The sequence below is a fragment of the Opisthorchis viverrini genome (assembly GCF_000715545.1).
Source record: "Opisthorchis viverrini unplaced genomic scaffold opera_v5_88, whole genome shotgun sequence".
Taxonomy (NCBI): domain Eukaryota; kingdom Metazoa; phylum Platyhelminthes; class Trematoda; order Opisthorchiida; family Opisthorchiidae; genus Opisthorchis; species Opisthorchis viverrini.
The window spans coordinates 1,140,778-1,154,654 of NW_008751745.1; the positions used below are offsets into that span (position 1 = coordinate 1,140,778).

The 13,877-nt window shown below is 44.7% G+C and overlaps 1 protein-coding gene across 1 annotated transcript in view; it reads left to right on the forward strand.

The window, feature by feature from the left end:
• The window catches only part of T265_05012 (hypothetical protein), a gene marked incomplete at both ends in the record, with an annotated part of 28,969 nt that extends 17,451 nt beyond the window's left edge, over positions 1-11,518 (forward strand). Inside the window, 5 exons of the mRNA XM_009169902.1 lie at positions 904-1,012; positions 4,557-4,638; positions 6,173-6,419; positions 8,621-8,851; positions 10,856-11,518. Coding sequence (XP_009168166.1) covers positions 904-1,012; positions 4,557-4,638; positions 6,173-6,419; positions 8,621-8,851; positions 10,856-10,875 — 689 coding nt within the window. The remainder of the gene's footprint in view (positions 1-903; positions 1,013-4,556; positions 4,639-6,172; positions 6,420-8,620; positions 8,852-10,855) is intronic.
• Positions 11,519-13,877: the final 2,359 nt, after the last annotated feature.

Genomic DNA, 13,877 nt, shown 5'->3' on the forward strand with positions numbered 1-13,877 from the left:
TTAACCATACTGTAACCAGAAACGAACCAAAAATGCATAGTTTTGCTTTCAATGAGGTAACAATGTAAAATGTGAAATCTCCCTCAAACAGCGGAAGTCACGGTTGGGTAGTAATATTCCTTCAGTGAAACCTGTAGTCCCCTTTGGAAGATCGGACGATTTGGGGTTGATTACGGTAGCTGCTCAGGAGAGGCCAATTTCTAGAAGGACCCATGTCAATCACACACGCCAGATTTCTTCATGCAGTCGTTCACCTCCCTGATGAGTTTCCAACTTCCCAATAGAAGATGCTATAGGTGTGCTATGGCAAATAGACATTTCAAGGGCCGAATTAAGCTAGTGACGCAAGCAAATTCAATGATAGTTTCCTTACTACTCAAAGTATGGTTAAACTAGTTGAAGAAATCCACTGTACTATCGTTACTACTACTACCACCCTCGTTTTGCATACCTCTAGTGAGTGCCTCCCTCCGAACCAATTTTCTTGGTCCTTCGATTTCAATAGCAGTAATCATGCTGCAGCTGTCTATCGTGCAATTTTAACGCGACACTTCATGGTCCTAGTGAACAGTGTTCCGTGTATCGGGCTCACAAAATCACAACAGACAGTAAATGCTGGCACTCATCTGACATACAACAATAAGGAAAGAATTCATCGTTTTGTTTTACAGTCATGTTATTCTTTCTAATTGTTGTTTGTTCACTTCCGGATATTTTTGCCGCATACTAAGGTGAATGTGATTTATTCTGTGAGTAACTTGTCTCAATCAAGGTATCATCTGGCTGGGCGATTTATTATAAACCTCTTTTATATAGGAATGAAGCGAAGTCACTTTTGGGGGCTTACTACGTACTTGTACAAAATAACTGGGTGTTTATATTCCATCCCTATCCAACTTTCAGCTCATGCCGGCACGGTGGGATTTGATTGTGGTGGTGTAGTTACTAACAATCGTCGTGAACAGGAATTCAACGTTAAACCGAAAAAGATCACTCTCAAGGAACCGCATTGGTGAGTCAGTTACTGATGACCCTATATTGTTGTTTTGTATAACCGACTGATCTCTCTACACTTACTACCAACGGGCCCGAATTCCGATTCGCTCACCGGCCAAACAGACATTTAGTTCAGTTTGACGATCACGAGCTGCGCTTTGGGTTGCCACTGCTCATGCCAGCAAGTGCTGTAGGATCGCAGTGGGAAAGAAATAGGAAAGCTTTTCGAAGAAAAAGACCACCAGGTTAATCAGTAACAGTATTCAACATACTACACCATCACTGGTTGTGTGACATCTCCCCGTGCACCCATCCGGTAGGACTATCCACCCCATTCGTCCTACATCGGTCTTGGCCACAGCATCCGCCGGTCAGCAGGCGTCGACAAATGCACTCGTTTCGAAATCAACTGCAAGCCTCCGTGTCCGATTTATCTGACTGCTTTTGATATTCGCACTCTCAAACAGGCAGGACGATTAGCTGCTCTTGCTTGTACTGCATATCAAGGACAATGATTGATCCACGCATAGTTGAGCTAATTTGTCCATCACTCTTCACTCGCTTCCGGCTGTGCACCTCTGGCGATCCAGGGGTTCCAAAGGTGATGACTGTTTAGATACGGCTACCGTTCTAGGTCACCGGCATCATTGCTACCTCAGATACCACTGATAGTCGCCTCTGTGTAACTTATCTGGCAACGCCCTTGTATGAACCTCACAGACGAAAGTTGATCGTTGTATGTTCATCGTGTCTGCGTACGCCCCAACAGACTATCTCTACCACCATCAAAGACGGCTTTTATAATGCCTTGAGTGCCCTCCTAGGGCGAACTGGCAGCTCAGATATTGCTGTGGTTGCCGAAGATCTGAATGCACAAGTGAGCCTTGGCCCATCTGAGACTCGATTTGTTCATAGACGTGGATTGGACTCGGTACTTACGGACAACGACGAACGATTGCTTCAGTCTGGAGTCGCTTTTCTCTTCATTTTCCAGGGTCGCGTAAGAGGTGGACAAATGGCTTAGCAGCTGAAAGGCTGGCAGATCACGAAGTTGGGCAATTACTCAGAATCGTCTTGTGGGCTGTCTTCGAAATGTTCAACCTTCGGATGTGAATTCGTGCTGGAACGGGATCGCCACATCTTTGCACAGCGCCTAACGGAAGTTTGTCTGTGTCACTGTGCTACCAGGTCCGCTTAAGCACTGGATATCAAACAGAAGTACCGCATGTTTGAACCTTGAAGAAATGTTCCTGCTTGTACCGACTACAATTCAGCACCACGTATTATCATACACGGAAGCCTAAGGAACGCCCAAGGGAACGGTCGAAGATTTTTGCAGTTGGTCCGTGCGTCCGGACCCCTGTAAACCGCCTGTGCCTGAGGTAATTGAGGATCATAGCGACGGGGCTTTCTTGACTGAAGAAGGACGCCTCGATTGCTGGGTCGAGGACTTTGAACAAGTTTCGTGGCTACCTGCTGCCTAGAATATGCAGAGGACATCGTTCTCGTCTTCGAAGAGTAGAAAAAGGTCCAAACGTTTTTGAATGAACCGGTTAAAGTCATCCCGTCCTTTGACATGCGCTTCGTTCCCAGAAAGTCTAGGTTATTACAATCCCTGCACACGCCACCCACAACCCAGGGAGAGGCATTCGAAGTTGTGGAGCTTTTTCACCCATATTGGGAGTTGTATAAGTTCCACTTATAGTGTGACGGACAAAAATGATGCACGAATCTGAAACGCTCGGGTTGCGTTTCATAATTTGAGACACCTATGGCGTCAGGGTGTCTCAGGTTGCAATATTGGTTGTTTTGGTGTATGGCTGTAAGACTTGGCCTGTTCGAGCAGCGGAACTGAGACGTCTTCAAGACTTCGACAACGAGAACCATAGCTGATGTAAGTTAGTTTCGTTGTGGAAGTTTGAAAATGAGGGCTCGGTTGTGCAACGGCGACTTCCATTGAAGAATGTGTCCAGCACCAGAGGGTGTGGTGATTAGGCTGCGTATTGCGCATTGCGAACCATCGTTTGCTTACAATAGTTCTGTTTTCCGTGCCAAACTCAAATTGACACATGCAGGGAGACGGTTGACCCTTAACCTGACAGGGGGAAATGAAATCGATTACGAAATGTTTGGTTGTTGTCGGTGCAGTTCGATTTATTGGATGGGCACCTACCGCAGTGAAGCACCAGTGTTGAACACTGATGTTGATGGTAACAAAAATTTGAAAAGAATTCGACTATTTACTATCGCCCACTCATTTCCGTCTACCGGGCTTTTCTTAGTCACCAGTTATTCTGACCATTCTTAAGACTGCGGGCTAAGTACCCTTTCAAAGATCTTCCTGAACTGTATTGTTGACTCGGCAGGATCACATTTTTTTTGTCTCGATCGGGGTTAGGTATGCCGGTGAGATCCAACTTGAATTTGACGGTGAATTCGTTTTCTGACCCACAGCCTAACGCCGAATTCATGGAGTGTCAAACCAGTCTTCGTTTTCCCGATCGGTTTGTTTCATGTTCTTGGGTTGTCTAGACAGCTAATGCTGGTAGACACATCTGACGACCAAATCTTGCAGGCAGTGAATATCGTGTGGCTGATTGGTTTTCGCCTTGGTCACTGCGAGACTAGCTGCAACAGGGGCGCAAACCAAGGCATTATCTGACTCCGTACACGTGCTCGAAAAGGGACAACCTTCTTGAACACAAGTTCATCGTCTATAACTGATTGCCATGTGGTCAGTCTGGGCGCTCGAGTAGCTACGGTCGGGAGGATTCCATGCGATGCAATGTTCATGTTTATACTGGAAGTTTATGCTTACGACAAATCGGCAGTGTTCAATGCACGGTTATATGGAGGGATAACCGTTATTGGTTCTGGGAGCATGTACACCAATTCTTTCGTCGAAGCTGCTTTCATACACAGGTTAAAATTCTGGTGATTAATGATACTGTATCAAAACCAAACTTGGTTGTATCTCGGAACAATTCTTGACTTCCCCACTTCACCAAAAATTTGTCTGCGTTACGAACGTTGTAGGACTATCACTAGCCATGAGGTTGCGTGCGTCTATAAAGTCGGACACAAGAGTTGGAGTGAATGTTGTACCAGTGAAGCATCAGTGTGAACGCCAGTGTTGCTGTCTTTGATAATGATGGTGTTCCACCCCCCACCCCCCAAATGCATAGTCTACTCTTGGGTCATTTCGCAACATCGTCGTGGACGATAAATGTCTTTGTATTGTTGTGGATGCAGAATAGGTTTACGTCGAAGATTATTGCGGTGCGATTAAACCAATAAAGGACTAGGAGGGGGGTTTGCTGATCATTTGTTGTATATATACGGTCAGCGCTTTCTCCACAAGAATTCTTCTGGATCCTACTATCTAGAATGTTTGTATCGTTCCTGTTTATACGGGACCCTTTCGCTAGGAGTGTGGGGTGTTATACCATATCCAGATTGCGTGAAATTTAGCCACCATCGGTCCTCAGATGTTCGGCATCTCGACTCTGAATGGCTTTCTTGTTATTGCTCGCTTTCGTCGCTTTTCCTCCCTTCTCCAGCATTCATCCAGGAGACATCTATCCATACATGCGAAAACCACTGTTCCTCGTTGTGGACAGTGATAATAGCACTGCATTTCGTGTAAGTTTTTTTCCTGAACCACGGTTTTTCTGTTCCGTTTTCACATATTTCTTCAATCGCTCTCCCATAAGACCGTCGGTATCATGGACTTCGGTGTTGTGTGTAGTTGATACGTGTTTGGAGTTCTACCAACCAGACGTGTTTGGGTTAAGTTCGCTTGGACGATACTTTTTACCAGCGCATGGAAGAATATTACTAGAACTGAATAGTTGCTTCGTTCCGGTTCTTGCGCATCAGAATAATGCATTCTCGAGAGTCGCCGGATTCTCTGAAACCATTTCTGTTACCCACTATTTAGCGATGTGTATAGCCAGTTGGATTACTTTTGTTTCCGCCGACGCTATAAACGATCTTCATTTCTAAAGCTAAGACTTAATATCGCGCTACGATGAAGCCTGGTAATATGCCCTGTGCAACTTCTGAATCAGATGAGGACCATTCCTTTGTGGACTCCACATATCCGACTTAGTGAATCTGTAATGTGTTTTGGTTCTGTGTGAGCAAAATATTGCATGCACCATCGATATGGGCCGTGCCACAGTGTAGTGGATCTATATCGACGGAAATACTGCGTACGTCTGTCGTGGCCCCTACTTCGGCTAGAGGTAATAAGTAATCGCATATTGTACAGTCGTCAGCCGCAAGCGTTTACCTATCGTTTTAGGCGGCGTGGTCGAAGGGGAGTATAATCATAAAGCTGGGTGTTGGCAAATCCGATATAAAACTGACATAACAGTTGACGTTCGATCGTGCTCCTTCCAAGTTGACAGGATGGTGTGTCTTATTCGATCTGCTAGTCATTTGGATTGTTGTACTTGTACCTGCAATAGCCAGCCGGTTGATTTCTAGTCAGCCGTGCTGATCTGTTAATTTGAGCTATGAAATGCACCAGTCACACTTTTGGTATCGGGCCATAATCGTCGAGCCCATCAGTGCTCGTGAAAGGCGCAACACTCCTCAGCAAGAATAAAACAGCTTTTCGGCGCAGATTCTGTTCACCTTTAAGTTGAAATTTCAATTAAAAAGTCTGTAAATGTTTCCTATTTAAAGCAAGGAAGTCGAACATCCGGTTCAGTATCCATTCGCATTCATTTAACTGTTGGTAGCACAAAGGAACTTCAATAGTCAATTTTTCGTATTTAGATGGCTCAATCGTTGGGCCATCATCCTAGTGTCGTGCTACCCATTGGTGAATGGAAGATCTTTGCATATAAATTCTTATTCCGCGTCGTAGAAAAACTGTGAAGCGAGTTCGATATTAGCCCATTGTAGCTGCAAAACAAAGTTGGAATTCGATCGTAGTTATCTTCAGTGGCGTCTTTTGGTGCGGCGCTGGTAATTTTTTTCACTGTCTGGCGGATAACCAACTTATCTCTGATTTGAGTTTCAGACACAGTTGTCGATAGTTTGCAGTTCGTTGTCCACTGATTCAAGCTCTAAGATAACCTGTTGCACCCTTTTTCTCACTATTTCACCTAAGTCATATTTAAACTTGTATTTTGTTGCGTTGTTTTCCCGCTGCTCATTACGGTAGAACTTTCCAAGCCTCTTTGGACAACCGTTCGTCTGCCTTCTCTCACCCGAAGTAGTCCCGGACAAATTGGAAAGTATGCGTCATCGGGGAAATGTTTTTACCCTATTCCTGCACTGCCCCATCACGGCATTCTGCTATATATGTGGACTGACCACCATTCAGTATAAGACATGGGATCGAGCTCAAGCCATCCTGGACTCATTCCTGACCGAGTGTTATCGCATCCTTACACGGTCCCGTAACTTGGGTATGTGGCCCTTTCGCAGCATAGCATTTGTTTGTTTTTCATGTTTTCTGTCGCGTTATCATCAACCTCCGTCAATGAACCAAGCACGCTTGTTAGTCATTTCGGAACTAATTAAGCCTTGTTTTGCAGCGTACGATGACGGTGTCCACGACATCATCGATCAGTGTGACTCAGCTGTACTTTGCAATAGTTACTGAAACGACTAGAAAGTGGTGCATCGTTCTTACCGAGAATCCGGTTCATGCACCCTGTCAGTCAGTGGTTTTAAGTTCACTTGGTGCAAGTGAAACTAGCCAGCTGGACTAGATCTCATGAAGTAATAAAAAATTGAGTGTACGCATCCCTCAAAGAGGGATACCGGAGGCAAAGCGAGATTTTCGGGGAAGTGGCGTTGCGCCTGATAGTCGTCGATGCGTTATGGCCTTTTTTATTGAGGTTACTGTAACTGGTATCGTATCGGATATATTGGACATGTACTTGTCAACTTTTTTTAGAAGATGTGTGGATGTATTTCCTTGATGGAACACCAATATGTTTGGTGAAAACTCTCTGACAGCCCATAATCGATTTCGCCCTTCGTAGAGCTATTCAAGGAGGCACAGTCCCCGAGTTCCCTATGTTTTACTTGACCACCAAACGGTACGTAGTTGACCAAACACACTTGAAAATGACATTCAGCTGGGATTCATTGGAAACTTACGTTAATACCAAGTGAATTTATTTCACCAATGTTCGGGTGTCTTGTAACTGATCCCGTTCATTTCACATTACAGGACCGAGCAAACGGGCAACACACAAACAGTGCTCGCTCGGGTCAGATGCCACTTCTGGTGCTATTAATTCTAAGAAATGTACCTGTAGTTCCACACACAAACAGTGCTCGCTCGAGTCAGATGCCACTTCTGGTGCTATTAATTCCTGGGTGGAACATATACCCCTTGGAAAAAGACCTCGAGATTAGTTAAGGCGCCACGTTACGGACCGGAAGGTCCATGGTTCATGCTTTTACCTCAGTATCGCAGCTGTTCTTGTCTAAGCTTGGGCCCTCAGTATCGCGGCTGTTCTTGTCTAAGCTTGGGCAACCTGGCAGTATCCCGGTCCTCGTGCCTCCTGAAGGTGGCACAGCAGCTAGGCACTGAAAGGACGCTACAGCTGAACATACTCCTTGTTACTTATGGCTCTGTGGATCTGGGCCATACTGCTCTCTTTTTGGTGCATTATTCTGAGCCTCACTATGCGTTACTGTAATTCACGACAGCCACTGAGTTAGGGTTGAAAGTGAGTAGAAATGCACTCAACTGTGTTGCTCGCGGTGTAAAAGTAGGCAAGGCTGTTGACTAATGATGTTGACACTTGCTAGCTCCGGAGTAAATATACTGACATCATCTCCGCTTCAACTATAGTGAATGATCGAAAGCTGTAAGTGCATGGGGTAGCGTATCCCAACCAGACCTAAAGATGTGCCGTGCATCTACTCAATCGTATCGATACAACCCCCAAAATGAACTGCCGTCATCAATCACACATTCATTATTTAAATTCACGAGCATTCAATGCCGATCCCTTTTTCAATGCATATCGGCATATGCACAGTGAATACTTTTGTAATAGGATGAGCAGGTCACATCCTGTATTAAGAGACACAGTCGCAATGCAAATAATTTTGGGACTGGTCGATTTCGCTCTCTTGGAAGCGTCCCCTTCTTCAAGGCATTCTCTTGGCTGTGCTTTGCTTGTTTCAGTGATTTCGTTCGTCGATCTCACTCCTTCAGGTTTGTGGACGGGGGGGGGGGGGACTTAGTGCTGGCTTACTTTAGTCATTCCGAGGTGCCCAAACCCCCAGACCTTTACTCAGGCAATCTGACAACATGAACGCCACTGACATCGGTTATTTACTCAGGCAATCTGACAACATGAACGACACTGACATCGGTTGGCAGCCATATCTTGTAGTGTCTTCAACCAGGCGCAGTGGGGATCACGTGGTCACCATCCTGGAAGACGAGTAGCACCGACAGCACCCAAGCGTTTCGTGATTTCCTTCATACCCCTGCCAAGTCAAGGGTTGGCCAACGATCCTATCGAAGTCCAGCCAACCGTATGCTTTGCTCAGATTTTAGATAATGAGCTTTTCACCGAGCGTCCATCTTGATATTCGACTAACCGACCCGTATTTCTTTCATCTATTCTTGTAATTTCAGATTACTCCTATATGCAGTTCCTGGTTGACGACTTTTTGCGACTGTTAGTTTTGCGGTATTGTTTTTGCAGCATAGTCCTCCAGTTTCATCGAGGCTTCACAGGTCCTTCATTCTACCCTTCTTGTTCCCCTTCGCTTCCGGAGTCGGAGATGATCAATTCTCCCTTGCTACATAAACTCGTGCTTGAGCTTGCCACATTACTGGAATGCAGGTCAATGTTCGCCACACCTGGTGAGTTTTGCACTGTTCCGCTCAGTAGTTCGCCGAGCTTGGCGGTTTTATTGCAAATATTTCATAGCCAGTGGAGATGAAGTCATCGTTGCGTAGTGGCGCGTCATTGTGTATGTTCATATGTGGCTTCACCATCTCCGTCACCTCAACCAGTAACTATCAACACATTTTCTGGAATATTCAAATCGACCGGGTTACTTTGGCAAGCTCAGTGCTCCTTGGTGTACTGTGTCTTGTCGCTAAATTGATTCTTGTTTACCCTTTGTGTTTTTGTTTTCAGTGTTTGACACTCCTTCGCTCATGTTTTTGGCTGTTGTGTAACAATTAAAGACCATAAAAACAGGTTGTAAAAGTGAACCTTGCGTGTAGGCCGCTGCCGTGCACATAATCATTTGGGTATCTTTTTCTCTTCGCTGGGTTCACCTCTTAATTCAGCTAGTCCCCTATCACGTGATACAGTGTCAGCTGACTCCTCGACTTTTATTGCTGGATGGATTGATGAAAGGAGCATTAGGGTTCATTATTCGGAATTTGTATGCGAAGCTTCTCGACGACCACTTGTCCCGAAAATGTATCTGATGCTGCCACATGGTCAGTCATTATCTGGTGTGATTTTGCCTATCAACAGCGGATAAACTTTTGATCACTTCCCTGCCCTACAGCTGCCATTAAGATCTATTCGGAGCTTGTTGTGCTGTTGTATTTATTTCATCTATTCCCAACAGATTTGAGAATACAAGTTTGCGAGTGGTCTTTTTCACTTGAGTCCCACCAGGCAACTACAGCTGAGCTTAGAATATTATACTGTATACCCTAATACTTGGTATTAAGTGAGGAAAGTAGTGTTGTTCTGTGCACATTAGCTGAGTTCCTACTGATTGATCAACGTGGCCTCACTGAAGGTAGTAATTTCGAGTTGACATTGCATAGAGATCGAATGCAGTGCGCGATGCTTATCGGAAATTGACTTCTCCCGTTGGTAACAGCAGGATTAGTTGGGTGGCACATAATATGTGCTGTTTTAATTAGAATCTGATAGTAATTTCTCCCCTTTTTATTGGATTCCCACTTAGGCTGTAGCGTGCTGTGGGAATTGATAGATTTCTCTAGATAGCCTTTGGAAATCAGTGATTCTCAATTGAACTTTTTCCGGAGGAAGTTAGGAGTAAAAATACTTCCGGTTCGCAACAATTTCTCTAAGCTGAAGGACTAAAACTGGAAAACTGTGAATATTGCTATCTGGGAGTCTAACGATAGAAAGCATCTAAATCTGCGAGGTTATTTTCAGTTTCTGCCTCAAGCTACTGAGGGGTTTGAATCTGGATCTTCATTGAATCGTGTAGGTTTTTGAAGTGATTGCAGTCTGCGGAAATTAAATTTTCTCTCGCATATCCGGAGATGGTCATAGAGCTCTCTTTCATTCGTACCCAAAAATTCATGAAATCTTTTAATAAATGTTAAAACAGGCTACCTATTGCCACGCCATCAGTCTGTATTCCTTGCGTTTGAATTTTAAGCCACTGTTTTCCGTGCGTAAGGAAGGAACACGTGATGTTTCTGCAGTTCGCATAGATTCTGGACCAGTTTTCAGCAAGGTCACGAGAATTTTTTCACAAGATAGGTGTTATCAACTGTTTAGTAATCAATTGCGTTTGTACCGGACTGTACAACACTTAAGTTTTATTATCGTGCCAAAGTTTTTCACGTGTATTTCTCTAGGACATATGAGAGGACCGCACTTTTACATGATTGACAGCGTGACGAATCTTGACTGAAATGAAGTCCGTGATCCATTCTGGACACGGTTTTACAGACCGTTTCCCTCATCGATTGACGATGACAGATGATAGTTTCCTGTCAATGGATCTAAGAACATTGTCGCACGAAAGAAGTTCGCCTTCGCACACAACACTGGTTACTGTTGCGTGCTAATAGTAGTTGTTTCTTTTGTGTTATGTGCAACTGTTCCTCGCCGTCACCGATCACCTGCTTTTCTGTTTACAGACAACTACGCGAAAGACTGATTCAGACCGTCGACAACTTCCCACCACCCACCAGATGTGAGACTACTACTATTTTACTTACTATCCAGAGCCAATTACCAAAGAGCATCAGAACACCGGGCTACCGAATCGCCATTCCCATTTTCGTGTTCTTTGTTTCTTTCTCACCTGCCGCCCTGCTCGAAGAACCTCTTGTGATTTATTTTCTAAAGCTCCATTGGAACCCTGTATCCGTTTCATTCCTTAGCTGCTTCTGTCGCAGTTCCCGGTTCAGATGAGGTCGGTAGGATAAATAATCAAGCATTTGAAAGGTCACACGCACACAGAGTGCACATGACCCTCACGTTCTTGTTGCATTTGGTTTCTTTTGCTGCATTTTTTAACTTTTACTACTACAACGATTCCAACACCATAGTCTCCTTCTTCCTGTCTTCCTGGTTATTTCTGTTGTCCAAATTTTCTTTCACCCCTTGCGGCCTACCTCTGTGGTGCAGTCCGCATCTTCTTGTCTGATGCCACTGTCGCACGGGTGACAACAGCTCATGTTTCCAGGCTATTCATCACGTCGTCCTGCTTCCACCTTTCACTGTCCTTCCTGGAATCGGGATTATTGAGAAAACTAGTCGTCACTACAAAAACTCGTATATCCATATACATAGATTTCCTGTTACTCCTGAGTCTTTTGTTTCAAGGTTAGTACTTTGGCGAGAGAACTGGGTTTAGAAGCCCTGACAAATTTAAGATATACTTTTGCATGAGATTACGTTGTCGTATAAGATTGTCTGGACAGGTATTCCTCTTTTTGGTGTAGCGTTCTCCCGAAAAGTGTGCTTACGTTGTTTACAGTAACATTAGGAGCACCGAGGAATTCACAGACGGTTTTCAAAACCTGTAGATCGCATGTCAGAAAGCCATCTGTTTTGCTGAGCCCTGTACTGAACGTAAGCAACACAGGCGGATATTTTTTGACCTAGTAGTGAAGTATCAAAGCAGAAAACTCAGTCGTATTGAGTACTGTGACTTCCTAGCCTGGAAACCCAAGACTCAACATGTTAATGGTTATTGACACTGGTAGATGTGGCTCAATCGCGTAGTCAGTGGCGCTTGTGCATCAAAGTTCTCGCCTTCATAGCGTAACGGCCCAGTTTCCCGTGTGTGATCCGACATCAGTTGGTTGATTATATCACTGCGATTCTTGGTTATATCTTCCATGCTTCACAGTCATCTTCGTCACAGCATGATGTCAGTGTTTCCAAACCCGATGGTTTACTTCCGTACAACCATGATTTATTTGAAGGCCTTATTGTGAAGAAAAGAATACTGGTGGACGGGGAACTTTAGAAGCTGGAATCTGGACACATGGTTTGTGGGTGATAAAATTAAGTGAACTGAATAAGCTAGGCTATTTATCCACCCAATGTGTGGGAATCCATTCAGTACAACACTGAACTTAGAAAGGATGCTTCCAATACATACAGACGACATACATACATGCGACATTACAGCATTCCCTCCACTAAGAAGCTCCTCCCAACCATAGTGACCCCCCTTTCCTAAAGTGGCGGAAGTTGCATTCCCAGAAATGTCTTCGTGTGAGTTACGAAGTCCTGCATGTGACCATTTACTGGCTAGTGCGACTTATGTCTGATTAATGCAAACCGGCTAACACCCACATTACCGCGCAGTCTGATAACTCTCAGACAATTTGCTCATTCCTTGTTTCTGGAGAATGTCATTCGTAGGTCGTGAAAATGCCATATCTGTCCGGCTAGTTAGACACTCAGATTGCCACTGCGGTGGTTATGCTTCAAGTAGTTGTTTACTAAGACGGCCCATAACGTGCACTATTCACAGTCTGATTTTGCCCTGTGTTCCCTTGTGAGGAAAGTTCTTTTGAGTATTTCGCACAAAAAGTTGAAACAGCGGAAGTCGTCTCCAGTGAGGTTCCCCTCAAAAAGAAAGCACCATGTTTACAGTACGGCATGCTCCATGGAAGGTGTTGGTGACCCCTGGACATGTACAGGTGTCAAGGTCATCTTTTCAATCATGTGATAGGACCTGGGCTTGCTACAACACGTTTGGATTCGGAACAACATGACAGTGAAGGCGACAGCGCTGGACTCCTCACAATGAAGTGTTTTCCGTTGATAGGACGTGGTGAGAGAGTAGAGGACAAGCTGTTTACCTACACTGCTTTCGACCTGGATTGCTGTGGCATGGTAGTAGCCAGAATTTGAGCGTGCAGTACGAAATGCCTTATGAGTTGGTAACACTGTACTACAAACTTGTTCCCACATGCGTAAGTGGTCAGTTTTCCCCACAGTGTACCCATGCTGACTACCTTTGATTGGAATTCCCTTCAGACCACATTTGAACCGGTCTGCCAATAGTGGAACGGCTACTTTACATCATAAGTCAATCAAGCCGACAATCTCTTCGGAATGGTTTTAGTATGAGCTTTAGCAAAGACGAAGTAAGCGGTTGCAAATCATTAGACAATAAAGCAAACATTTCAGCTGCACGGAGTTAGTGAAAAGTGAACATACTCAAGCGTCCTGTTAGACCTTCTTGGACGTTCATTGAATACTAAACAGTGGTGAATGAACACTGCAAATTGTTTCCATAATATCTATGATGGGCTTCACCCTCCATCGGATGCGGGAGCGGAGCTTGGGCATCTTATCATAGATCGTTTGCATACTTCGTTAATAGCACAAACCATTACATGGGTAGTGGTCTAGAACGACGAAGAGACTGCAATTACTCGCTCATGCTAAACGAACAAGTCAAGCATCTCATCAAAGATCGTTTGCACGCTTCGTTAATAGCACAAACCGTTACATGGGTAGTGGTCTAGAATGACGAAGAGACTGCGATTACTCGCTCATGCTAAACGAACAAGTCAGTAGCTGATGAAGCCTACCCAGTAGCAATCCGGCACGCATGGGGCTAACGATTAGCAGTTACGGTGATAAGGCGCCTTGATGTTTGTCAAACAAACACTTCGGGTGCAAAATGAACTC